Here is a 26096-nt window from a genome sequence, read left to right as displayed (position 1 = left end):
ACACGGCAGCACCTGGCTGCGCTGACCTCCCCTATAACCAGCACAACTGAGAGGCCCCGGCCACGAGTGGGAAGATGAGGGGAAAGACATGTGTCCCCATGGACAGGTCTCCTTCCTGAAGTGCTCACCCCCGGCCCCTGACATGCTGCATGGCCTCTCCCACGCTGCCCGCCTCGGGGTGCTCATGACTGGGAAGGCTTGTCTGAGCTGGGGAGCTCCGGGAAACCCACCTGCCTCCCTACTTTGTATCCCAGGTTCCTGCGGATGTCACGTCAGGGAGGGAGGGCAGGGGACACAGAACAGCCCCCTCCTCCAAACACAAAACCCAGGGTCTTGTCTTCAGAGGGAATGGCGGAAATTAGCAGGGTCAGGGAAAAAGCAGGAGAACCACATGGGGCAGCGACACGCCCTCCTCCGTTAAGAGGTTTTGCTGCTTCTCCTACTAAGGGCCCAGAGGGCAGTCTCACCTTTGCGTCCTGCTTCGTGAGGAAGTCCACGAAGCCGAACCCTCTGTGTGTGCCTGTCCCGGTCATCTTCTTTGGCAAGCGGACAGTCTTCAGCTCCCCGAAGGTGCTAGAAACAAAAGGCAAAACACAGCAGTTTAAGAACTGAGGCCTGCAAGGGGCTGGGGTATGTGTGGGAGGGCAGGACCAACTCTCACACACGAATCCTTTCTGGTTAGAAAAGAAGTACCCACGGGAGCATGTGTGCATGTCCACACACACCCACACCCACACCCACACCCCATACAATGGAGTCGCCTCCCCACCGTCCAACACATGCTCCGGGGCATGACTGGCCTTCTCTCCTTTCAGATCCGGGCCATCACGCTGGGTGGGGAGGGATGATCAGGTTGGAGAGGCTGATGGAGAATTTTTGGTTCCTCTCTGACAGGCTGGCACGCTTGGCCTCCCCTTGCCTGTGGGGCTGACTATCTGGCAGGGGGGACGCAGCCCTGCACGCGCGTGGCCAGGGCACGGGGCCGTTCGCGTGTGCGAGCCAGGGATCCGGATGCGGAGTCAGCAGGGTCTCCTGACCTGAATCTGCCTGCACGGCTGAGCTGAGCACACAGCAAGCCTGCGTGGAGCGAGCAGAATGAGCCTCTGCTCCCGGCCCCAGGCCCCGGGATGTTTCCTCAGTGCTCAGTGCCAGAATGACACACAGCTACTCCCTCTAAACCCCACGTCCCGTACCTCCAGGCTTTAGTTTTGATATCTGCTAAGCCAAAGTCAGGCATAGCTCTGGAGAAAAAAATGGCTTGGTTCCCCCTGACAGGGATCAAACAGGTAAACACTGCTTGGACCACCCCCTGCCCTCCCCCCAGCCTCTCCTCCCAGATAAACGTTCCAGAAATTCCCGGACAAAAGGATCAGGTCTCTCGGGCTCTCCTGCCTCACTCCCCCACCCCAACCCTGTCCCGATGTCCATTTATCAAATATATGTGCGCAAATTGCCGCCAATAAATATTTAATGTACATGGCATCCGAAGAGGCGCTATTTTCTTTGAAAATCTACGCGCACTGGCGGGTGGCTGGGCGCACGGCACATACACTCAACGGCCTAGGATGCTTCAGGGCCAAAGACCGATTGGGTAAAAACACTGTAAAGGCCGTAAGCTCTTGTGAAATGATATAAGCTAAATCCGAGGCGTTAACCCGCAGCCCTGCCAGCATGACCAGGCATCTGCCAGCCCAATTTCTGAAGGCAGGATGGTGTGTAAATGCGGCATTATGAATCCTCAAAATGGATCTGCACGTCTCCTCCGAGCTCCCCCAGCAGCTCCCCCCAGGCTAGCGACAAGGCCGGCCTCCCGGGGAGGGGAGGGGCTGGAGGGGGTAGGCCTCCGAGCCCTGTCAGTCTTCGAGGCCTGGCTGAGGCTCTGGCTCACTGGGAGGGGGCGTGAGGGGGCACGGTGGGGGACCAGAGGCTGGGCAGGTAGGGACAAGCAAGAAGGTGAGGTGGGAGGGGCCGAGGAGTCGAGCCTGCAAACCCTGCTTTATTCTGCCACCTAAAGGCCGAAGCATCCCATGACAGGCACTGTCTCTCCTCTTCCCCGGGAGTCTCAGAGCCTCGGTCAGGGAGGCCAGCGGCCAGATGAGTTTTCTCGCAGGCTCGTCAGATACGCGGTGCTTTGGCTCCAAGTTCTTCAGAAAGACGTGGGGACGGCAGGGATGGTGCATCTGACGGCCATGAGGACCTGAGTGTGAGAGCACTCAGACTCAGACCGGTAAGAGAAGGCCTTAGCCAGCACCGCCCACGTACCCAGGCCACGCAGGGTGCCGTATGCACAAGGGCACAGACAACCCTGCCCCAGGCTCCAGGCTGTCGCAGGCCTTGACTTCACCACTGCTTAAACTCCAAGCAGCCTTTGCTCATCCCCCCGGGCCCCGGGCAGTCAGGGCTCACCGTGCTTCTCAACCAGGGCACTGTGGTGTGGATGCCTGTGCGCCGTCTGCCTTCCCCTGAGGCTGGAGCTCAGCTCTGCCACGGCAGAAACCACATCTATCGTGCTCACCAGGGGATCTGCGGCAAGGAGCCCAGTGCCTGGCCCAGAGGGGACGCCTGGTGGCATCTTTGGAACAAACAAACAAGCAAACGGCAGCCCTGGGCCGTAGATGCGACCACTGGTATCTCACCACTAACACTCAGAGGGCTCTGTCGAGGAGGACGTGACACAGGCCACGGGGTATATACAAATAGCACAAACGTTCATGGATAGTCTTGCCATCCCCATTTCACGGATGGGAAGACTGAGCTCAAGGAGGCAGTAGTCCTGACTAGCAAGTGGCAGGTTTAGGATGTGAGTCTGGGCGGGACTGATGGTAAGCTGGAACTCTCTTTCCACTGCAGTGTTTCATGGTCCTTCAATTATCTGGATGGGGACTGGCCACTTTCTGGACTGCGGGGCTCTTTCGGAGGCGTGGCCCCATCCGGTGTGAAGCTGGAGCGGGCTGGCTGGGAATGGCCCGCTCGAACTCCGAGACATCCAGTGACTTAGCCCAGACCCCAGGGCAAGAGAGGGTGACTGAGTCCCAGTTCCTCCCGCTCCCACCATGGGTAAACTGTCTGCCTCTAACCGCACGGGTGGCAATCCTGTCCCTGGATGGTCCCAATGGCCTCTGCCCAGGTGTCTTCGTAGCCCTAATTTCTGGTGAGTTCGCCTATGTGAGTGTGTGCATGGCAGAGAGAGGGGGAGAGAAACGGCCGAGGTTAATTCTTCTCTCTGCAGCGTGCCGCCAGCTGCGGATGCTCCGTGCATGGCAAGCAGCTAAGGGTCCGGAGCAAGGCAAGGAAAATAATTAAAAGGTGGAGAAAAAAGCTGAAGGCGCTGTGCTTCTCTGGCCCGGAGAAGTGGCATCTCAGAGCTTGGCAGGGGGGGCGACGGCACAGGGGTGCCCTGGATCCACAAGGGACCATGCGCAGGGATTGGGGGCTCCTGTACCAGGCAGCTGGGGGGCCTCGGGGAGGTCGCAGCCCCCATCTGCACAGCACAAAATACTGGGTCCGAAGACTCTAGTAGCCTCAGAAATCCCGTTATTCTTCTCGGGGACCAGGGAAAACGGTCCTGATGAGCATGTTTCCCCCTCTCTTCTGAGAATAGCACGACAGAGAGCTGAGACTTAAGGAGCAGCTGCAAGATTGGGGTTAGATCTTAGAAGGAACTTCCTAACGTCTGGGAAGCCCTGAAGTGAACGGGCGAGGCTTCCAGACACCATGACTGCTGCCATGACCCCAGCCACCAATGACTGGGTGCCTGTGAAGTGCTAGGCTGTTTTTAAATACCCGTTTCCAGGTGTAACAACGATGTGGCAGTAGTGTGACCGCCTCTATTCTCCCAGGTGAGAAAACCAGAGGCCGGAGAAGCCAGGCAGCCCGGCCACGTCCCCTGGCCACGTCCCCCAGCCACGTGCTTTCTCCCGGCTGCCACTTCTCTAGCCCAAGAACAATGCTGGGAAGGCGGCTGGCTCCGGCTGCTTGTGTAAGTGTGCGGGATAAAACAAGGCTGGCACTAATGATCTCGGAGCGATATCGAAAGCGAATTAAAAAGAAAAAAAAAAGGTTGGGGGGGAAAAATCGATGAAGTGCCTTTAGCTCCTTGGAGATAAGCGATATATAAATACCAGCCATTATTAAGGTTCTTATCTGACAGCAAGGTCCACAGAGCCATTTTTAAGAGTGGCTTTTGAAGGAAGTTCTGCATGTACCCTCGTCTCTGGGGAGCAGAGGCCTACGCCTGGGGGAGGCCCAGCAGAGCCGCCAGGGACCGGAGAGGGAGGGAAATCGCGGGGCACCCAGGAGCTCCCCCCCCCCAGCTCAGACCCTGCCGCTTGGGGAAGGAGCCGCGTGCGCTCCCCACTGTGTAGATAATAGAAACCACAAAATAGCAATTACTGTATCAGAAGCTGTGAATAAAGAGGACATACCGGGCTTTTAAACATGGCCCTCCTTCCCTCCCCCACCACGCTCACACTTCATAACAAACTCACACCTCACTTTTCCAATTACTTCATTCACCTTGGGTTCACCAATGACTCCCCTACGCAGCCGCAGCCCCACCCCCTCTGCCGTACCCAGAGCGCGTGAATGCGGGCAGACCAGTGGGTTTTCCACGACTGGAGTTTGTTGTCACGTTTCTAATTTCTTCCGAGGTGTGTAGGGGTGGGAGGGAGAGAAGGGAGGGAGAGGTGGGAGGGGGTGCGAGGTGTTGAGCGAGGCGAGCCAATTATGCCCAGCCCTCGTAAACAGGTCTGGGCATGCAAATCATGTCTGCACACAGGCCTCAACGTAGACACAATATGTGTGTGTGTGTGTGTGTGTGTGCATGTGGGGATCTCCTCCCTCTGCACATGCTGCATACCCCCCAACCGGACTCCAGCCCTGGCTGGCGACTGCTGGGGTTTTGGCTCTGCCACTGAAAAGGTATGAATCCTCCTCTCTTTCTCCCCTCCTTGTTTGAAGTGATGGGATCAGGAGAAAGGAGTGAGAGGAGAGGTGAGGGGGAGGCAAAGAGAACCCTCCAGAGATGCAGAACTTGACAGTTGTGCAGCTGCTCCGGTGCCTGGGTTCTGGGGCTTAATGAGCTGACTGGGAGGCTGGCCTGACACTCTGACCTGTGTGCTGACGACACCAAGTGGGGGTCAGGCATACCTTGAAGAGCCTCGGCCCCTCTGCTCCTAGGACATAAGTCCTTATCACTCTCCTATTTGGATCTGCCGGAGGAACCGGGAGCCCAGCAGAAGTGCTGAGTCACGTGGGGAAGTCTGTTGGCATGACTTCTCTTCCACCTGCGCTCAATGCACTGCTGAGGGAAAAAAATATCAGCTGTCACCCAAGGGACCCAGAGTCAGAAAACAGTGTGGTCTCAACAAGATGAAGGGGTGGCTTGTGATAAGAATGAACCCCGGGCTTCTTTCTCTTCCTTCTGGAGGTAAGAAAAAAGGGCTAATCTCTTGGCAAAAGAAAGCCTTTCGAATACACCCCCAGCACTGGCACCAATTTCCCGACACACAGCATACCCGTCTGCCCCCCGCTGGGACTTCCAGGCTCCGGCCCCCAGCACGTGAAGCATCTGCTGTGCGTGACCTCACAACAGCCTTCGGAGCTGGGCGCTGCCATTCCCGTTCTGTAAGTGCGGACGATGAGGCTCAGAGAAGTCACGTGACTTCCCCAAGGTCACTCAGCAAGTTCTTCTGCACCGCGGGGGTGCAGTGTTCTGCCCAAGGTCTCACAGGTGGCACTGAGCCGAGCGGGGCTCCAAGTGGACGGCTTGTCCCCTTGTGCATCTGATAGCTCAGCGTTTCCAAGCCCTGTCTCGTGCAGCAACAACCAGCCCAACGTTCCCTGGATACCAGGGGCTCGGAGGGAGGTACCAGGTGGGTCAGATGCTGACCTTGTTCTCAGCGGACACTCGCCTGGTGGGCAGGCGGGGCTCCCCCCACTCCTTGCAGACACGAGAGGACTCTGCAATCAAACCTCTAATCTCAGCCCATCAGGGACCACAGCTCAGGGCTCCTGATCTCTGCCCACTGCTCTCCCCGTCGTGCCCACCATCCTACAGAAGGGTCTACCTGTGAACTCACGGACCCACCAGTGATTCCCACCAGGTGAATGAACATGGTAGGTGGGCAGCTGCTTTGCCTGGTGTCTCGTGGCTTCCTTCGCAGTCCCCATGTGGATAAGGGCCCCAACTGAGGCTAGGAGAGACAGACGGGCCGACTAGAGACAAACGCATCCTCCCGTCTACGACAGGTGATTTCTGCAGTACGGAGAGGCTCGGGCGAAGGCCCCAACACCCCCACCGCCCACTTCTGCAATGGGTCCAAACCGAAGCCTTCAATCCAGGCAGCCTTGTCCAGTCCTCCAGCTTCACATGGGGAAGGAGGCTAATCCAAACACTGGCTTTCCTCCTGCTCCCGAAGCCACCAAACTTACGTCTACCTCAGGACCTTTGACCCTACTCTTCTCATTACCTGGACCTCTCCTTACCTAGATGTTCCCACAATCGACTCCTTCCTGTCATTTGATCTCAGCACAAATGCCATCTTTCCGAGGAGGACACTCCATTTAATGTTGTTCCCTACTCCACCGGCCACTCTGTCACATCGGAGCACTGTCGGAAATGGCTTGTTTCCTTGTCTTTCCTCTCCCTGTTCTAGAAACAGAAAGAACACTCCAAGACGGCCGGGTTCTTAGTCCCTGTCGTGTCCGCAGAGTCCAGGCCTGTGCCTGGCACATGCTCTCACACTCAGTCGGTCACGCGTTCGGCGTTCAGAGTCCTGCCCAAGTGCCAGGTCCCTATCCTGACCGCACATATACTACTAGGGCCACATGGTCATGTTTGGGGGCAGAACATGTGGTCCTTCTGTCCTGAGGATGCATCTTCACGTACTGCAGGTGATCACAGGAGTGTGTGGCCCCCGGGGTCGCTGCTCCTTCCAAGGCACCCACGTCCATTCCTTTAATTGCACTGCATACATCGCAGAGAAGAAACATGGGGCCAGCTCCAGGATTTTCCAGACCCCTACTGGGGTCTAGGCCCAGACAATGAGGTTCAGAATCGAGCCCCGCTGGGTAAGAGAAGGCGCGGTTCCCTCCAGACAGCCTCGGCCAAGGGGTGGATGCGAGCAGGGAGCCTGGCCATGGTCGGCCTGCTGCAGGCGGTGTACACTCCCCCAGACGGCTACGCTGGGGAGCGCGTGGACAACGCGAACCGGACCTAGCCAGCCACTGGCTCTCGGAGACGTTTAATGGAGACCGATCCGGGCTTGCGGTTTCTTCCTCTTTTGTTCTCTCTCGTTCTCTTTTTAAAGGGTGGCTTTTAGACTGAACTTTTCCAATTACTCACCACTCATCTCAGTGAGAGCCGGATGTAGAAAGGTTACCTTGTCTCCATCAGAGCAATCCTCCCTTTCACTTTGGCCTCTTGGAGGCTGAAAAATGGCCCGGTTTCCAAGAAAGTGAGAAAGGAAGCGCGGAGGACAGCGTTTAGCTTTTCTCAATAGCCTTTCATGGGGTCCTTTCCAGGCAAGTGTGACCCTCTCGTTTTCTAGATGAGGACTCCTGGGGACAAGCAGGTAAATGGTATCTCTGAATCAGAGTTGGGGCCCACGTCCCAGGTGGGCCCACTCTCCCTCCCTCCCTCTCTCTCTCTCTGACTTCTGCAAGGAGGGCACGTGGCCCTGAGGGATGGAAATTTCTGGCCTGGCTCTGTCTTCAGCAGCTGGGTGACCCTGGGGGAGCCATTTCCGGGCTGGACTGAGGGGGGAGAGAGCGAGCGAGCATATGCAGGCACACGTGAGGGCAGTGGGGACCTGCTCTAGGTTTAGGACCCCCGCTCCACCAGAAGGGGCAGGGACCACTCGGCTCCAACCTGGACGGCCAGCTGGAGACGCCGGGGCCCAGGACTGGCAGATCTTCTCTCTCTTCTACACCGTCCTACATTGCACATGCTTTTGACAAATGGCACTTCTAAATACTGGTAACAAAGTCAAAACATCTTAGACACCGTGTCGCCAAACACAACAGACACAGCCTGCGGGCTGCCTGTGCCTCCCCTCCACGTCCGAGTTCCCGTTCTGGTTTGGTTCCAAGAGATCAGAAGGGCTGCTCTACTTCCAAAGGGATGAGATTTCCCCACCTCCCTGTTAGCCAGGACTGGGTGTCCTCCGGCCGCCTGCAGCCCAGCGGCCCCCTTGCTGGCTTGTGTCCACACCATATGGCCTCTGTGAGTCTAAGCTCCGTGAGACAGGGACAGTCTTGCCAGTGCGTTTTGCTTTCCGGCATTTGCTCCAGGCATGGACCACTTACGGCTACACATTCACCGAAGGAATCACTGCTCATCATCCTCTAGGATCCAGACCCAGATTTGAGGCATGGAAGGAATTTGAATGTGCCTCGTCATTCCGGTACTACGGGTCCTTCATTCACTGGGCAACCACTTCCGGAATGCATCCTGAGTGGACACTGAGCTCCGTGCTGGGAAAGAACAGTGGGCCAGATGCGCCCTGGCCTCCACAGGGCACAGCCTCTTTCTCAATGATTTATAAGCCGGTGGTTTTCAATTTTTTATCCTGGGCTTGATGCACGTTCTCAGTAAAATAGCTGTGAGCAATCATCCCCAATATACGTACACTTTCAGTTTGTAAACGTACGTACGTACTGCTGTTCCACCGTGTACGTACCCCATTAAGTATTTAAAAATGAGGCCATTTGAAAGGATAAGATAAAACATAAACAGAAATGGAAATTCAAACGGTTTTCTCCTGTTCTTCCAACTAACCATCACAGGCCTGTTTTGGAGTCACACCCTTTGAAGGCACACGATGGGCCAGGCAGTGCACATACGTACATTCCGCGTGTAACTTCACGCCATCCTCAGCAATCCCGTGAGGCAGGGGTTATGGGCCGATTTTACAGACGGAGAAATGAAGGCTCAGGCTGCTTAAGGGACTGAACGGAAAACTCACAAGGCTATATTAAATGGTAGAGCCAGGACTCAACCCTAGGCCTAAGGAAGTTGTAAAGCCTGTGCTCTTAACCAGCGGGGGTCCGTCGGTGCATGGCTGAAGGATTTAAGAAGCGACTCAAGGTTGAATACTGTCTGCTGAAGCTGAGTATAGTCCTTAGGCAGAAGATGTCATAAAAATAGTTTCAAGATCAAAGGTAACTCCTTAAAAACAGTATTTTTCAAACTCGTCCTGAAAGAAGTTATAGGTATTTTGTGTCAAAAGGCTTCCGGAATTGAATAAATTTGTGAGCTATCTGGTTAAACAGAGTTCAGCAAACTTCTCTGCTGCAGACCTTGTCAGTGCATTTAAGGTCTTAGATGCATGGAAGGTGGATTTGGAAGAGTGAGAGAGAAGACATGGTATTTCTCAAACTCATCTGGCCACTGAACCCTTCCAACCCCCAAACAAGAAAACCTATCAGCATCTCCTGGGACACAGCTGGAGAATACAGTCTGGGAGATATGAAAAGGCAGGCAGTCATCATGGAAGGCCGGAGCGCGCACACACTGAGGCGAAGCCCGTAACTCGCCAGGGTCTCTGAAAGTGGGGAGCTGCCGCAGGGGTCTAGTTTTGACCATGAGGGGGACAAGTCCCAGCATCACTGAAAGAACGGAAGTGTGGAGTCAGATGTGCGTTCAGATCCCAGCTCTACACACGACGTCACCTTTCTGTGGCTCAGCTCTGTCACCTGAAGAATGAGCATCCCACCCTACGAGGCTGCTGGATCCAGGGTTCCTGGCATGTAACGGGAATGGAGAAATGGAAGCTCTGGACAAGGCTGCTCTCGACCATTAAAAGGATCTGTGGCTGGTGCCAAGCAAGGGACGGCTTCCAAGCCCGTATGGGGTTTCAGGTCGAAGCTGAGAAGGAGCTGGCTGGGCCAGGCAGGCCCCTCCTGGTGGATCCCAGGGGTTTTCAGCCAAGAGCTGCGAGAGCCAGATGTGATCTTGTGATTCTTGGTGCCCTGAGAAAAAGCGGCAGTTCTCCATCTTACCACATGACCTACCAGTTTCACAAGATAATTGGAAGAAACTGTCCCCAGGGAGGCATCCCTCCCTCAGCCAGACCCAGGCACCCCTGTTTTCCCTCGGGCCGAGCTAGCCCATTGGAACAGCTTGTGTTCCTTCTTCCTTTCGGAAGGAGAGGATCAAGACGCCACCCCTGGCCTGGGGCGTACATTCTGGTCAGTTCCACGCCTCTGCTGGGGTGAGTTAATGAAATCCACAGCAGACGCTCTCCCCCACTTTCTCCCCCTCTGGTCTTCAGCTGCCTCAAGTACAGCTAATCCCATTACAAGAAAATAAAGTGGATAATTCAGGCTAATGAAATCGTTACAAGAATGTGGCCAGCCAGAGGTGGACATTCAGAACCAATTTAACACCCTTTGGTGTCATTATCCTCAGTACAGGAAATGTTGGTGAGGAGGAAGGAAAAAAATTAAAAAGGAAAAAAAGAAAACCCAACCTCTTTCTTGTTGGCTTAAATCTGGTTAAAGAATGATCTGCCCCGTCTCTCGCTCACTGTTATTATCTCCGCCAAGTCCGCTATCTCCACGGTAACCCCAGAAAATATCAAAGTGGGTGGAGAAACTCCGGAAGTCACCCATCGTGGTGAAACCCACGGACCCTTCCACCTCTTTTGCTCTGCCCAAATCTGCTACTGAGGGATGAACTCCCGGGCCCCAAGCCGCCACCAAACTCAGAAGGCTCTGACGCTGGATGAAACTGTCTGTCCCTGGGGTCTGAGACAGGAGACGCCGGCGTGCAAAGCAGAGCAGGCAGCAGGACCCCCTGTGTCCGGATGGGACCGAGGGGGCCTGAGCAGGGGGCTCCCCTTACCACTGGCCCACACCCCCTCATGCCGCCTGCTGCCAGGTCATGGCCAGGCCTTCCAAGAAGGCTGAATTAAGGGTGGCCACTCAACTTCCCAGTACCCGCTGCCTGCACTCGGTGCCCACCCCCGCCCCGCCACGTCTCCCCCCTACTCAGAAAGGGCCCTGCAATTGCGCTCCTTTTGCATCCATTTCAGTGCTCAGAACCTTAAGGACGACGGCCTCATATCCCGAATCTCCTTTGGTCTGGTTGGTTCCCATCAGCCCAGATGTGACTTTCACAAATGAGTCTTGGACTGTTCGTTCTAACCCCTCTGGCTAAGGGCAGGCTCTAGGTACTCCTAACCGGGGAACGTGCACGGCAGGTGCACAAGAAGGAGAAGGACGCAAAGGGAAGGAAGAGAGGATCCTACAAATGCCCGGAGAACTTCTGTCGAGCTTGTCGGGTCATGGAGGGATCTTAGGGGGCACGTGCGGGTCGGACATACAGTCACTGGGGGGTTAGAAAACTGCCAGGGATGGTCCCCCCGTCAAGAGTGCCACACAGCAGCCCTCAGTCACCGACACCCCCCTCTACTTACTGATCAAGAGGAAGGCATCTGGGGAGACTGAAGCCTGACAACCTAGCAGCCGCAGCTGTGGGGGCACACCAACTCATACGCCCCGTTCATGGCCGCCGGGCCCCATCTCTCCTGACCCCTCTGGAGGAGCGACATCCACACAAGTCTACGTGATGTCCCGATGGCATCCGTAGAAAGGGGTGCGATGGGGTTCAGGGAACCCACCCGGGTCCCTCTTAGGAACACACAAGGGATGTGAGCCGATGCCACTACTTAGGGGCCCCGGACAGAGACTCGGGGAGCCAGGGGTTCAGAACAACGCAGGCTGCATGCTGTCAATGGCACGCAGCTCCGGCGTCCTGCACAGATGTTCTTGCTCATCTAGAACCCAGAGAACCCAGATGGAAGATAAGAGCCCCCCCAACTAACAACGACGCCACAATGCCCACACGCTACACTTCCGCCCGTCACTTATGGGAAAGCCCTTGACCCTGCCCCCTGCCCACCAAAAGCCTATTTACTTTTACTTTACAAACTTGTTTATCTAATTTCTCATCCCAGAGCAGCTGGGAGGGGCAAAGGGGTTAAGAGTGGCAGGTGCCTAAAAGGCCTCAAGAAGTGATAACTGACAGCCGTGGGTCAGACCAGGGGCAGGCACACTTTCTCTGCACAGGGTCACACAGTAAATATTTCTGGCTTTGCAACTACTCAACTCCGTAGCGTGAAAGCAGCCACAGGCAATACGTCAATGAATGGGTGCGGCTGTGTGCCAATAAAACTTTATTTACAAAAAAAAAAAAAGGGCTGGCATCACTTGAGCCTTATTTTGCCAACCCCCAAGTTAGCCCCCCAAGACCAAAACATGATATTTAAACTGACTGGCACAACGCAGCAGCCCGGGAATGTCAGGTGCAGGGGCAAACAGCAAACATGCCGGGACAGCTCTGATCGGTGCCCGCATGGCAGCCTGGGCGCAGCGTCCTTCGTACACGTAGGAAAAGACAGTGTGTATTTTAGAAAGACTTCCACTGCGTGATCAACATTTTCAGAGGGGGTTGATGGTCAAAGGCACTTACTGGGGAACCCTCACTGCTGGTGGTCCGCACCTAGTGAGTGGTGAGTGTCTGGCCCCCTGCCTAGAGACCTACTCAGCAGAGAAGCAAGTAGACCCATACAGCCAGCTGCTGGCCCGCTAGACAGTGTGAGGGAAAGAATGCTGGTGTGGACGATGCCACCTCGAAGACCTTCCCACCCAGCCCGCCTGCCTCACAGGCCCTGCGTTTGCAGTCACCTGCCCCATTCCCATTCCTTGATGCCAGCTGCCTTTTGTTCTGTCTGGGAGGACGAGTGTCCGTCTCCCCTGCTGGACCAGTGAGTGCCCCGCACCCAGGACAGGGTCAACAGTGCCTGGCATGCAGCAGGTGCTCAGCAGAGACCATCTGGTAGCTGCTGATGGACCGGGTTGTAAACAGATGCTCATCGATTCCTCGCTTTTCTGTTTCTGGTCACCCGGATCTTCAACACCAGGCACAAGAACCAGAGAGTGGGGAGCGGACCCGCGGTGGCCGATGCCATGCTGGGGACTCTACAACCAGGGGCCAGAGTGACCCCACAGGGTGGCAGCACGCCCAGGGTGCACGGGACAGTGAGGGGACGTCTGAGAGCCGGTGCCCTGGTCTGTGGAGCTCCCTGACTTCCGGCTTTGCCACACTAGGTCCCTCCGGGCAGAGCAGCCCACTTCCGCCCTGGAACGAACTCCTCCAGTTCTGGCGGGAGCCGTGTCAGGCAAAGGATGGAGGAAGCACGAGAGAGGCCGAGAAGATGTTGACAGATACAGAGGGCGGCTTCTAGGGAGCTCAGCATTCTAGAGGCTTCTGACACCTGCCATTAGGAGGAACACTCCAGACCCCCAGCTATGGATGCCCTCGACCACCTCCCTGAGAGTTCCAAGCATGCACCTGAGCTGGAAAGAGGCAGAGTGTGGTCACCGTGTCTCCCCAGGAGGCCCCAGATGGACAAGTCCATGCTGGGAGGTGACCCCTTTTCTGGTCCATGGCAGTTTGGACTGGGGGTGTGTCTCAGGTATCTGAGTCACCTCAACATCTGAGCTTCCGAGAAAGCCAGGGCGACAGCTACAGGGGATGACAGCAAGGCAGCTCTGCAAGAAGGCGGGAGAGGCAAGTCCAGAGCACTGGCCAATCGATAGAAGGTGCCGGAGGCCGTCCCGGGGGCACGGCAGGAGACAGGGAGCGAGGACAGTGATTCATGCCACTGAGCCTGCCAGCGCGGAGGGGGAGGAGAGGCACTCACCCCGACTGGGACAAATATTATTTTTGAAAGTCTGGGAAAGAAAACAACAATAAAACAACCCAGGCTCAGGGCGGCTGGCGAGTTTTGAGATGCAGGGAGGGGAGGCAATGGATCTGTGGGCGGGCCCATTTGTTTGGGGCCAAGCAAACACTGCAGAACTCCATTCGATCACAGACGGGGAAGGGGAGGCTGAGAACCGGTGGTCACCAGAAACTGAGAGCCACAGGGGTCTGACCCGGGCCATGCGCGGCCTGGAGCCGGGGATGGAGCCACAGGCTCCGGACGGCAGGTTCCAGGTGCCGCAGCAAAGGAGAGGCAGTGAACTGGAGGGGTGCGAACATGGGTCACGCTGTGGAGTATTCGAGTGCGTGGGGTAGGGAGGCTCTCCCCTGACACGATACCCTGGCGGGGCCGGACAGGATTTGGGGTGTGGGATGGCAGAGGAGCAGCAGGCAGAGGAGCTGGGAAAGGAGAAACACCGGCAGTCAGAGGGAAGGAGGCCCCATCTGCAGCGACCACTGTTCACCTCAGGAGCCAGTTCAGGAGCATCGTTTGCCAAGTTCAAGAGGACGGAGGGGTAAGTCATGGTGTCTCCGGAGATGCACAAAGCCCCCCATGTGCTTTGCTCCCGCTCCCTCGCCGCACTCAGGCGAGGGGCTGTCTGTGCGACTCTGGGCTGCGCCGTCCCCTCCTCACCTCCCCCGCTCGGTCCATTTGGATGATGGGCAAGTGTGGCCACAGCTTTTTTTCTGAGGCAGCAGTGACCCGGGTGACCTGGGTCTCGGGGTGGGCACGGGCTGGGCTGGGGAAATGTAGTTAGAGAAAAACAATCAAAGGTTTTAGGCTCCGGCGGGGCAGAGTGGGAGGTAATTAAAACCAGGCTTGGTTTCTCTGGCTGCATTCAGGCCCCCAGTAAAAACAGAAATGCTGTCTGCGTCAGATGTGATGTTTCCTACCCTCGGCGGGGAGCTGTGCTTCCAACAGCAAGGATGAGTTTGTGCCCCGTGTTTGAGTGGCCCCCCCTTCAAGCTGGGAGATGTCAGGAGTCTGGAAGCACAGATGCGGTGCAGGGCTGACAAGCCCAGGCTGGGGGTCAAGCTGTCTCCTCTACTCTCTGCCTCAGCTTGCTGGTCTGTAAAATGGGGGTAACGGTCCGCCACTCAACAGAGCAGTGATAAGGATTAAATGAGATAATATGTCTGAGGCATTCCACATGGAGCTGGGCCCAAAGGGAGCACTAAGAAGCAAAATGAACAAATGAAGGAGCGAATGACAGAATGAATGAGGGAAATCACATGAGGTGGTTAAGGCTAACTGTGTTCCCTCCTGCCCTCAGAGCCCGTGTCGGGGGCTTCTGGGCCAAGCCCAGAATCCCATCTTACAGATGAGGAAAGGGGAAGGCGCCTGCCCCACCTACCTTCAAAAAGGTGGGACTGGAAGCCCGCAGACCAATCCCCCTCTGCCCCAGGGGGCTGTCCCTGTGGCCACAGGGATGCTCTGTCTGTCTCACCCTCCCTGGGAAGGGCCCCTTGGGTGTGGTTTGCACGCTGGGATTCTAGGACATAATTTCACTTGAAACAAGGTTCCCGCTGCGGGGAGAAACCCCCTGATCTGTTTCACCAGTGACCGTCGGTGGGTTCCCAGGACATTTACTGACGGTGCGCTGGGGGTGGGGTCGGTTACCGTGACAGAGCCCTCACCTGCTCCCTGGACGTGCACACCCGCTGTGGCCGTGCGCAGCTACTGACCCTCTGGGGCGAGGTTGTGCCTGCAGCTCACCGACTCTCCCCTGCCTGATATGGCTGTGACAGCACAAGTGTTTGGGGAGGGGCGTAGCTGGCTGTGAGCGGGCAGCAAGGAAAGGAGCCTGAGCTCAAGAACAGCAGCCCCTGGGATGGGAGCTCACGGAGATGGGTCTTCAGAATCCGTGTTCAGTTCGCTTCTCTGCGCAGGTGTGAGGCACCTCCAATGTGCCCGGCACTTTGCCAGGTGTCTGCAAGGCTTGGGAGAGCGAGGCCTAGGGCCTGCCCGCTCTCTCAGGCCCTCGAACGCAAGGTTGGCTCTTCCCATTTCAAATGACAATGAGGAAAAAGTGACCAGGGGTTGGCAAACCATGGCCCACGGGCCAAATGCGGCCTTCTACCTGTCTGGGTACATAAGGTTTTACCGGAACCCAGCTATGGCCATTGCTTACTTCTTGTGTATGGCTGCTTTGGGGCTACAGCAGCAGGACTGTGTATCTGTGGCAGAGGCCACACAGCCCACGAAGCCAAAACGTTGACTCTCTGAGTCTGCATTAGCGTTCCCCAGAGAAACAGAAGCAGTAGCATATATACAAGACGTAGAAAGATATTTACTACACGGTACTGACCCATGCGATTATGGAGGCCGAGGAGCTCCACGCTCTGCTGTCCGCAAGCTGGGGGCCCAGGGAGGCTGGTGGTGTAGTCCAGATCCAAGGGCTTAAGACCTAGGGGACCCAAGAGCCTAAGTCCCAGGCCAAAGGCCCGAGAACCAGGGGGCCTATGGTATAAGTCCTGGTTGGCAGGCCCGAGAACCAGGGGCACCGATGTCTAGGGGCAGGAGACGGACGTCCCAGCTTAAGGGAGAGCAGATCCACCCTTCCTCCGCCTTTTGGTTCTGTTTTGGCCCTCTGTGGATTGCATGGTGCCAGCCCACACTGGGGAGGGCCACCTGTGTCATTTGTCCACTGACGCAAACGCTGTGAATCACCTCACAGACACGCCAGAAACAAGGCTCTATAAAACCAGCGCTCTGGGCTCCTGGTGGCCCTGCCAAGATGACACGTGAAATCAGCTCCCACGGGCTCTTCACAGAAGTCTGACAACCCCAGTTGTAGCCCCATCCCCACTCTGCCCCTCTGCCCCCCCCAGCTCTGGGCCTCCTCCCTGCACTGCTGCCCCCAATCCCATCCCCCTGAAACTCACTCCTGAGTTAGCTGTTTTCCTTAGTCAGGCTCATTAGATCAGGGGGCACTGAGTAGAGGCCGGGAGAAAACCCAAGGCAACTGGTCTTTAGGGAGGTCTGCACAAAGCTCCGCGAGGCCTCCCCGCCCCTCCCTCCCGGCGCCGGCGCCACATTTACCTGCGGGGCACTGGTGAGGACCTGCTTCCCAGGAGCCGGCCATCGTAGCCGGCTGCACCTGGCATCCCCACAGCAGCCCCCCGCCCAGCTCTCTGCGGGGCCGGGAGAGGGGCAACCCGCCTGACCACTCCGCTGGGGTGGTGACAAGACATGGGGCCCAGAAGGAACGGGCGCTGCCCCCTCCCCCATGCCCACCACACACCCACCCTCACCCCACAAACACCCCACAGCAGCAAGACCTCAGAGACAGGGGGGAGAGCAGCCGAGGTCCCCTATCCAGGTGGTGATGTTAGGAGAGTGCTTCCCAAACCAAATCTTCACCACAAAATGGGATTAAGTAGAAAGAAAGAAAAAAGAGCCGGGTGCCATAGGGTTGAAAAAAAAAAAAAAAACGGGGTGGGGGGGTCGGGGAGGACATGTACACAGGTGTGTGTGGGCACAGAGTGCTATTTCTGGGGTGAGACATAGGACCCTGGCTGTGCTGGCTGCCTGTGTGTGTGTGGGGGGGGCACAAAGAACGGACCTGGTGTCCCACCCTCCTCCCCAAGCTGGAGCTGGGCCGTGACAGCTGGCCTTCCCTCTCCCGGCCAGCGCCCCCCCCTCTGGGGGGCCACCCCTTCTGCCCCAGCTCACTCAATCCAGGGGGCAGGGCAGCTATGGCCTTGGGGGCCTTCCTCAGTCAATACACTGCCAGGGGAGCTCAGGAGGACTGTTCTGGAAGGCATTCTGTCCATTGTTCAGGAGTCTCTGTGGGATCAGGTCCTGGTGCTCGGGAGCAGTGGAGCGCCTTCTCCATCCTGCTCTCCCCGCTCCCGGGGTCACCTGCCACTCCGCTATCTGCACCGAAGTCCTTCCCTCAGTGTCCAGTTCGGGCAGAACCAAATTAATACACATACTTGCCGTTTATTCTATGCCTCCTAGAGCTTCTATACTATGTGAGCGTTTTCCATAAAACAAGCATATATATACACATAAATACAATATGTTTGTACGTAATATATATCATACATGTCTGTACAACATATTTTTTTTCCTAAATGGAGAAAGAAAAGCCACCAACAGCTCAATCACTGGTCCCTCCAACCACAGTTGGATTGCTAGTTCATTCCTCCCTCCTAAAAAGTATTGTGTTAAGAAAAGAATGTTCTCTCTTGGTCCAGGTATGCATGGTGCCCAGCAGAACCACTTGCTCCCCTTATTCCCTAGCCTGCCAGGGATCCCACTATGGGAACCCTTCAATAGGCCAAGTCTTCTGGCCCAAATATGGCCCTGACCTCTGCACAGCTCTGCCTGTCCCTCTCCCAGATCTATTTCCCCACATGCTCTATAGAAAGCCTCACCCCGACTCCCTTGGGGGTAGGTTGAAGGGTGAACAGAGAGGGGTGGGGTACTTCTTCTCAGTGTCCTTCTCTTTTGGGGCCCCCCTCTCTGACAGCAGCTCTGCCCGCTAGGACACCAGTTCCCCTAGGCAGCCCCTCCTCCATTCTTGATGGCTCTCTGGCTACCCACCTTGTTGCTCCGGCCCCCAGTGCTGGGGGCTGCCAGAGGACACACAGGACACCCAGTTAAATAAATTTCTAGACCAAAAGCAAGTAACTGTTTCTGATAATTATGTCCCAACTATCGCACGTGACATACTTATACTACAAAACAACAAAACCCAAACCAAATCTCCTCACCTCACTGTATTTAAGGCCTTTTTAAAATCTGAAATTCAAATTAAACTGGCATTTTGTATTTTTATTTGCTCCATCTGACACCCTGGGGTGGCAGATTTCTGCCGTTGGTCTCTGGGCGCCCTGGGTGCCTCCTCTCCCATCCCCCGGAGTCCCCTGTGGGCTCCACAACCCTGCCCACAGCTGTCAGGCACCCATTCACCCAAGTATTTAAAGCAGTGACATGGATTCTCTTTCCAGCTGGCACTGTGACAGATCCGAAGGCTCTTATTCTGTGAGCTTCGTCCTGACGAGGGTCCTCTTTCAAGTGGCTTCCAATTCTCTGAGTGAGCAGGATGCTGCTGCTGGGTCCGGTGAGACTCTGGGGGAGAGCCACACTGCTGCAGGGCCTGGGCAGCCGGGGCGCCTGGAGCTCCGCCTGCCTCGGTCCCTGCACGGTCTGCTCAACAGCTCAGTCTCAGAGTCACCCCTTCCAGGAAGCCTTCCCTGACCACCTGCACCAAACGGCCAGGTACCACAGAGCCCATCACCCCATGACAAGTCGGCACCGTGCGTTATCACTCTCTGATGTCACCTGTTCACGGGCCATCTCGCCGCGTGCACATCAGCTCCGCCAGGGCCAGGCTCTCGTTGGTCTTGAGGGTAAAAACGAGGACCACAGAAAGACAGGGACCCTCTCTGCCTGTCAACGAAAGCACCTACATCAGGTATTAAATGCCCCCACGTCCCTAATCGGCTTCATTAGGCATACAGGGCTCGCCCCAACGGGGGGCGCTGCCCTGTGAATCTGCGGAGATAGGCGGGTTCCGGGACACTTCTTGTCTTGGATTCTCCGCCCAGCCCTGATAATGACTTTTCTCGACCAAGTTTCTCCGTGGCTGCAGCTGTGGAAGAAAGTGCTAGAACGGGAGACAGGTACAGTTGCCATGATACGGCCGTCGCGGTAATTTAGCCTCAGAGCTCCAGCTCCCCTGGAATAATTTAACAATCTGTCATGGGAAGGGAGGCAGGAGAATAGTGTCGTGTGGCTTGATGTCTCCACCTCCAAAAAATAATCTAAGTTCCCGTAGCCAAAGAAGACCCCCAGTTGGAGAGATGGAAGAGTGAGAACATTTTCTACCAGGACCCAGGTGGGAAGGCCTTACCTACCTACCTTCGTCGGAGGGGAAACAAACAAGTGCATTACAAAAACCGCAGGGACGTCTATTCCAAACTGTCTTCCTCTGGCTGCCGCTTATGTTCCTTTATATCCAAAGCCCGGAATGTCTTTCCTTAAAGCAACCACTCATCAAAGCCTCTGACTGACTTCCTCCCTCCTTCAGGGGCCCCCGGCATGGAGGAAGAGGGAGCTGGGCACAGGACAGGGTGTGGAAGAGAAATGGAGCCACTGCCTTGGCCCCGTGACCTCCTGTCTCCCCAACCCAGAGAGGAGGTGGCTTCTAGAGGCCGGAGAGAACCCTTCGTCCTACAAGCCACTGGTTACTGCCTTGTGCCACCAACTCTTGACATACCCGGGGGCAGGGAGCATCTCCTTAGGAAGCTGGTTCCTCTGCTGGTGGGGAGCCAAGCCTGCACGCACAGGTGTGCACACACCCTCCGCCCCCAGGGGGCGAGCCCCCTGCACACTGCTCACTGCACTGGACCAGCACACCGGACTGCCGAAGCTGGGCCCTCTCGGACTGGAACGTTCTCCCCTGAGCCACCCCCTAGCCCAGGCCCCTGCTGGTGGGGCAAGTCTTGGGGAGCCTCTGTTCTCCAGGCAGCACGGCACGGGCCTGTCTGCGGAAGCTCGTGGACGAGACAGTGACTGGCAGTGCTCCAGGAGGGGGCTGGGTGCTGGGGCCTCCTGCTCAAGGAGAAAAGACAGAAAACCACGTTCCTCCTGGAACGGACGGAGTCACAGCTGCCTGCAGCAGGCACGGTCCTCTGTTTTAACCAGTCCTTTACAGACAGCGGAGACCCGGCCCTTGGGGCTCTGCCATGGTAAGCGAGTCACTGACCCCGCAGGTAGACCGGCCCGAGCCGTGGGGGCTCCCGGGAGGGGTCCACAAACGGCAAAGCCTCATCCTCATTTGCCTCAATTCCGCATCCTGGCAACACTCTTCCTCAGACGTAAGGAACTGGCACGTCTTATTTTAAAGGAGCTCTGATGTCATGCTAAGAGTCACCAGACAAAACCTGCTTGGCACCAGAAGGAAGAGAGCAGGCACTGGAGCCGGGTGAGTTTCAAATGACAGCTCTGGGCGGCGGGAGACGCAGGGGCTGGGATGGCTGACACCACGGGGAGCTGCACCAAGACCAGGGCTGGCTCCGGCGGCGGGGGGGGGGGGCTTGGGCACAATCAGTCAGTCCCCACGCCACCCACCATCTAAGCGAAGGCACCTGCTTCGCTACTGTGCACATACGGCTCCTGCACCGGTCCCTGCAGAAAGCCCCAGCTCCCCGACCGGAGACATTCTGGAGCCGCCACGAAGACTCGAGAGCCATGCATTCAGGACTCAGCTCTCACCCTGCACCTGTGCCCCCTGGGTGGTTGCGCAATAAAGCCTCCCTCTTCCTCCCGGGACAGGAAGTCAGGTGGGAATGTGAGGTCCTTGCGATGCCTTGAACAAAACAGGGAGCCTAAACACCTTTTTGAAAAAGGCAAAAGAAGAGACAGAGACATGCTTTTGAGGAACAGGAAAAGCAAAAGACAGGCCATCTTCCCTAAGAACATTCTTCCCCAGAGTTTTCAAGAAGGGGCCTGTGGCTGCCAAAGTGACCGTGAGAGTGGCAAGGTGGTGACAGACTGCAGGTCTGGACAGTTCGGGCCTAAGCTGCAGGGGGCTGGTCCCGGCAGGACAGAGGGCCAGGGGTCACTGTCCAGTGCAGACAGAGCCCCCTTTGATAGTGAGCCAGACTCGGGTTGGGGTGTCTGCTGAGATTAACCAGCTGAGCCGTTGGTAGAAGTGACAGCAAAGAAGAAAGGAGCTTATCGCACACTGGGAAAGAAACAGTCCCTCCCACGCAGTCCGTCTGCTCTGCTGCAGAAAGTTCCAATGGCACATTGCAAGCTAACAGAGTGACTGACCAGCCCACACAGCCAGCCCAAAACAGAGAGGGACAAGGCTGGGGCCCAAAGACGGAAAACCAAGCTACCACGCTTCCTGCCTGGTTTTGCCCAAGGAAAAGCTAGGATGGAGGGGTCAACGTTTCTAAGGGTTTATATGACCATCTGGGAGCTGCCCGACCTTGGGCCAAGTGACATGTCGGTGCCAGGTCCACGTCCCTATCTGTAAAATGGGGATGAGGACCGGACTTTCTTGGGGGGGGGGGCCCGTGGAAAGAGTCCAGTCTGATGACAGGTCAACAGGGCCTGGCAACGGTTGTGAGCTTCCTGAGGACTGACCGTGGCCTCTGCATGGTTCAAGGCCATAGTGAATTTTACCATTCAACGTTTGCAGCATACCTAGGGTGGCCAAGGAAGGTATCTTGGGGGAGGTGACATCTGCGTGGGTTGTGGACACTGTGAAGGGGCAGAGCATGTGCTTATCCGGAACAGAGGGCTCCAGGCACAGGGAAGAGCAAAGTCAAAGGCACTGAGCGGGCCAGGAGGCCAGTGTCGCTGGGGATGATGCTAAAAATATGGGCAGGGAGGCCCACCATCATGGCCAAGGACAGAGGTGTCTGGCCAGGTAAATCTGTATGATTTGGAGAGGAAAGCCTATTGCCTTAGAAACTTCTAGAAAGTCTGCACTGGAAGAGAGTTCAGTGTTCCTCTAGACCCGGGGTTGGCCAGCTAGAGCCAAACCTGGCCCGTCACCAGTTTTTGGACAGCCTGTGCACTAAGAATGGTTTTTTGTTTTTTTCCATTTTTTAAATGGTTGGCAAGAAAAATATCAAAAGAATACTATTTCATGGCATTAAGAAAATGATGTGAAATTCCAACTTCAGTGTCCGCAATAAGGATTTATCGGACCAGCCCTGCCCCCTCGTTTACTTACTGTCTCTAGCTGCCTTCCAACTCCAAGGGCACGGTTGATGGAGTAACAGGGACAGAGACCCTCTGGCCACAAAGCTGAAAATGTTTCCTTTCTGGCCCTTTACGGAAAAAGGTTGCCAACCTCTAATCTAGGCAAGCCATTCTTGCCCCTGACTGCAGATCTGGACCACTGCGGGGTCAGGAGGGGGTTTAAACAAATACACCCAGGGGTTCTGATTTAATTGGCTGGGGTTTGGTCCAGTCTTCCTGACTTTCCGAAAGCCCCCCAAGGTGAACTGGATATGACCTGGGGGTTGGTTCCCTTGACTTGCTGCCCACCCCCTGCCATCCATCACCAAGCCCGGAGGAGATGGGAACAGAACGTTGCTCTAGTGAGATTCCGAGTCAGGGGCCTTTGCGACGATGCCCATGCTGCTTTTTGTAAAACCCAATGCTTTCGAGACGCTCCCTTTGGAGTGCCATCATATAACCCATCTGTTTAACGACATAATGCCTAACAAGGAGCCGACGTCACGGCACTCGAACGGTATTTGACACTGCGTTTCGACTACTATGTACATTTCAGCCCAAACCTAGTCTGGCTTTAAACCTGATCTTCTAAGTGCGAATTCCAGCGGCCACTGACTCGGCGGATGGCGCTGGTTCGTGAGGAACGCTGCTCACCGTTCACGTGGTTTTAGACTCCTGGCAGCTACAATAATTACTGTAATTTCCTCACAGCGTGCTCTGTGTTTTTTCAAAGCACTTTATGTGCATTCTCTCCTAAGATTCTCAAGAAAAACATGAGATGAGGTGCAAGGATGGGTAATCGTTTTCCCCCCATTTAGCAGATGAGCCAACTGAGGCTCTGAGAGGCTCAGGGATGAGCAGAGGCGTTAAGACTTTGGCCTCTGACGGGTCTGGGCTTCCATCCCGCCTCCCCCTGCTTCTTGGCGGCCAGCAAGGGACGGCCCCTCTCTCAGGGTCATCTCCCTTCCCTACGTCTGACCTGGCGGTAAACACACATCTCCTGAGATGGCGAGGAAGACGGACAGAAGGGACGCATGCGACCTTAGCGTGGCACTGAGCACACGGTCATCACTACAGGCAAAATTAAACGCAGTGGCTCTTCAGGGGAACTGGTGCCCAGAGGGCCTTTGAGAATCCGTAGGAGCCATTTCTGCTTGTCGCAACGATGGGGAGCATGACTAGCATTTACTGGGTGGAGGCCACACATGTGAAATACCCCCAGGCACGGGACAGTGCCCCCATGCCACAGCACCCCCATTTAGAAACACTGGGGCCCTCCCAGCTCCTCTGCTGCTTCCTCTGCACATAGGTCCCTCTTCTCCAGCCTCAGCACTGCTGGCATCTGGGAGGACAAAGGGGGTGTGATTCCCTATGGTGGGGGCTGTTCTGTTCCGTCTAAGATGCCGACCAGCAGCCCTACCCCTACCCACCAGATGCCAGCAGCACCCTCCGTGTTGGGACAACCCCAAATCACTCCAGACGTTGCCGTATGTCCCCCGACAGGCAGAAGTGCCCTGGACTGAACACCAATGCTGTTGGTAAACAGATACAGCCTGAGAAGGTGGCTCTTTTTGGCTCCCTGGCACCAAAGGGCAAGGAAAACCAGTAGGAACGCAGTGGGTGGGCACATATGGAACACCAAAGTCATTCTAGCCCCACGTCTGAATACAGGGTTTGGCAGCCCCGAAAGGAGAGACCCCATCGTGAAGTCTGCGTTGACTTGGGAATTCTTTGGGTAGGAAGTAGGAATGACGCATGGTCTCCCTTGTCTGGTACACAAAGATTACATTCTCTTGTAGTCGCTATGCGTTTGAGACGACCCCCACGGGTCCTCAATTTAAGGCAGAAGTGTGCTTGCTTCCTGATCACAGAACATCTGCTTTCTGGTGTTGCTGACATTTTTCCCCCCATACTTGAAAAAAAAAAAAAAAAAGAGAGAGGGAGAGAAGAAAAGAAAAGAATGAATTTTAAACTGCTTAGGTAAAAGGCAGGGAATACAAAGCATTATTTACTCCCCCGCCTAGGTGAACTTGCACAGACACACACGTGGAACAAGTTCCATTACAGAGAGAGAAGGCTCTTCGAGGAAGGAGGGAGATCACAGGCATCCCTCTGCACTTCAGTCAAGCAGAGGGCAAAAAAAAAATAAATAGACCCGTAATTGATCAGAGCGCCCCGTTCTCCGACGGGCACCGCCGTCCCCAGCTCCTGCTCCCGGGCTGCACCCGCCCGGGCTTTGCCGGCTGGCAGCTGGGAGCCCGGGAGTGGGAACCTCACTAATTGAATAAATGAACTCTGACAAGCCTAAATGGTTGTTTGGACGGATCCTCTCTCATCCGCACCCCCCTTCGCTGCCCCAGAACCGCAAATAAAATAAATTAAATAAAACACGAGACGTAATCGGAGTCTTTTAGGGAGGCGTTCTCCAGCGGGAGTCAGAAAAATGCTAATGATTCCGGGCCCGCCAGGGCTGAGCCGGGCTGGCTCGGGGCCTGGAGCGGCCGGGGTGTTCTCCCCATCCTTGGCTCCCGCTCTGGCGGGGGCGGGAGGGCCTGAATATTATTCAGGCGCTGCCATAGGTGTCTTCAGCCAATCGGAGGTGATGGCAGCCGCTTGCACCTTGCCGACAGCTGCTGTCAAAACAGCCTCACAACCGGCAGCTCGATAATAACTCGAAAATGAGATACAAATGAGTGGCTCTTCGTGAGTGGGGACGTGCCACGCGCCACTCTCTCTCCCACTCCGGCGTGGCAGGGAGCACTTGGGGATGCTGCAGCTAAGCTCTGGCCACGGTGCCGGGATCCACCAAAACCGCTGGACGTGGACGACTGCACCCATTCCGTTCCCCATACAGGAGGTCCCGCAGGACTCCGGAACAGGCCCGAAATCCACCCTCCCGTCCCTCACCGCGAAGGGATGCTGGACAGTCCGAGATGCAGCCAGACATGCTGATGGGAGTCTCAGAGGGGAAACACCCGGGGGGGGGGAGTGAATCTGTCCACCAATCCGGGGAGGCTGCCTCAGGAGCCCCAGCCAGAGAGAGAGAACCATGGACTCTGCCCAGGATACACGGCACCCACCCTCTGCCCGGCTGCCGGGCTGTTTTTCTGCTTTTATTCATCAAGCCAACTCTTTCCCTAAAACTTGGGCTGTTTCTCCCACGGGGAAGTCAACATTAGCACAACTTGTTTAGAAAAGCACAAATAAGCCCCAGGGAGCACAGAGTGTGTGGTCAGCACTTCTCCGTGTTTCCAGGATTGGAGGGGCTCAGAGGAGCAGAGGCAGGCAGCTCTGAAACTTCCTTCCCCGTCGCCAGGGTCTCGGCCCTTGCCTGGGCTCTCTCCCCGCCTGTCAAGGCACGGTCTGAGAACGCCCGGCAGGGCTGGGGCTGTCCACGTGGGAGGGGAGGCAGGGGCTGTGACATCCATTTACTTGAGGATGCAATATGCTTCCGAAAATTCCAGAGCACATACCGTCCTCCAGGAGGTTTAGAGGCCCTTAAAAACCCACCGATTTTTCTTTTTCTAAACTGTTCTGGGTTGAGCTTGGCTACATTAAGAGAAGCTGAGGTGATGGCTCAGGCAGGGGTGGAAAAAAAAGCTCTTTGGCGAACGA

General features: G+C 56.1%; 1 protein-coding gene across 2 annotated transcripts in view; it reads right to left on the bottom strand.

Moving 5' to 3' along the window:
- RBM19 (RNA binding motif protein 19) overlaps window positions 1-26096 on the bottom strand; it is a 136680-nt gene that overhangs the window by 49357 nt on the left and 61227 nt on the right. For both annotated transcript variants that reach the window (XM_026514944.4, XM_026514945.4), the window contains exon 22: window positions 468-573. In XM_026514944.4, the coding sequence (XP_026370729.2) occupies window positions 468-573 (106 nt within the window). The remainder of the gene's footprint in view (window positions 1-467; window positions 574-26096) is intronic.

Source organism: Ursus arctos, unplaced genomic scaffold, assembly GCF_023065955.2.
Source record: "Ursus arctos isolate Adak ecotype North America unplaced genomic scaffold, UrsArc2.0 scaffold_34, whole genome shotgun sequence".
NCBI lineage: Eukaryota > Metazoa > Chordata > Mammalia > Carnivora > Ursidae > Ursus > Ursus arctos.
Note: the sequence above shows the minus strand (reverse complement) of the source record. Positions and strands in the feature narration are given on the sequence as shown.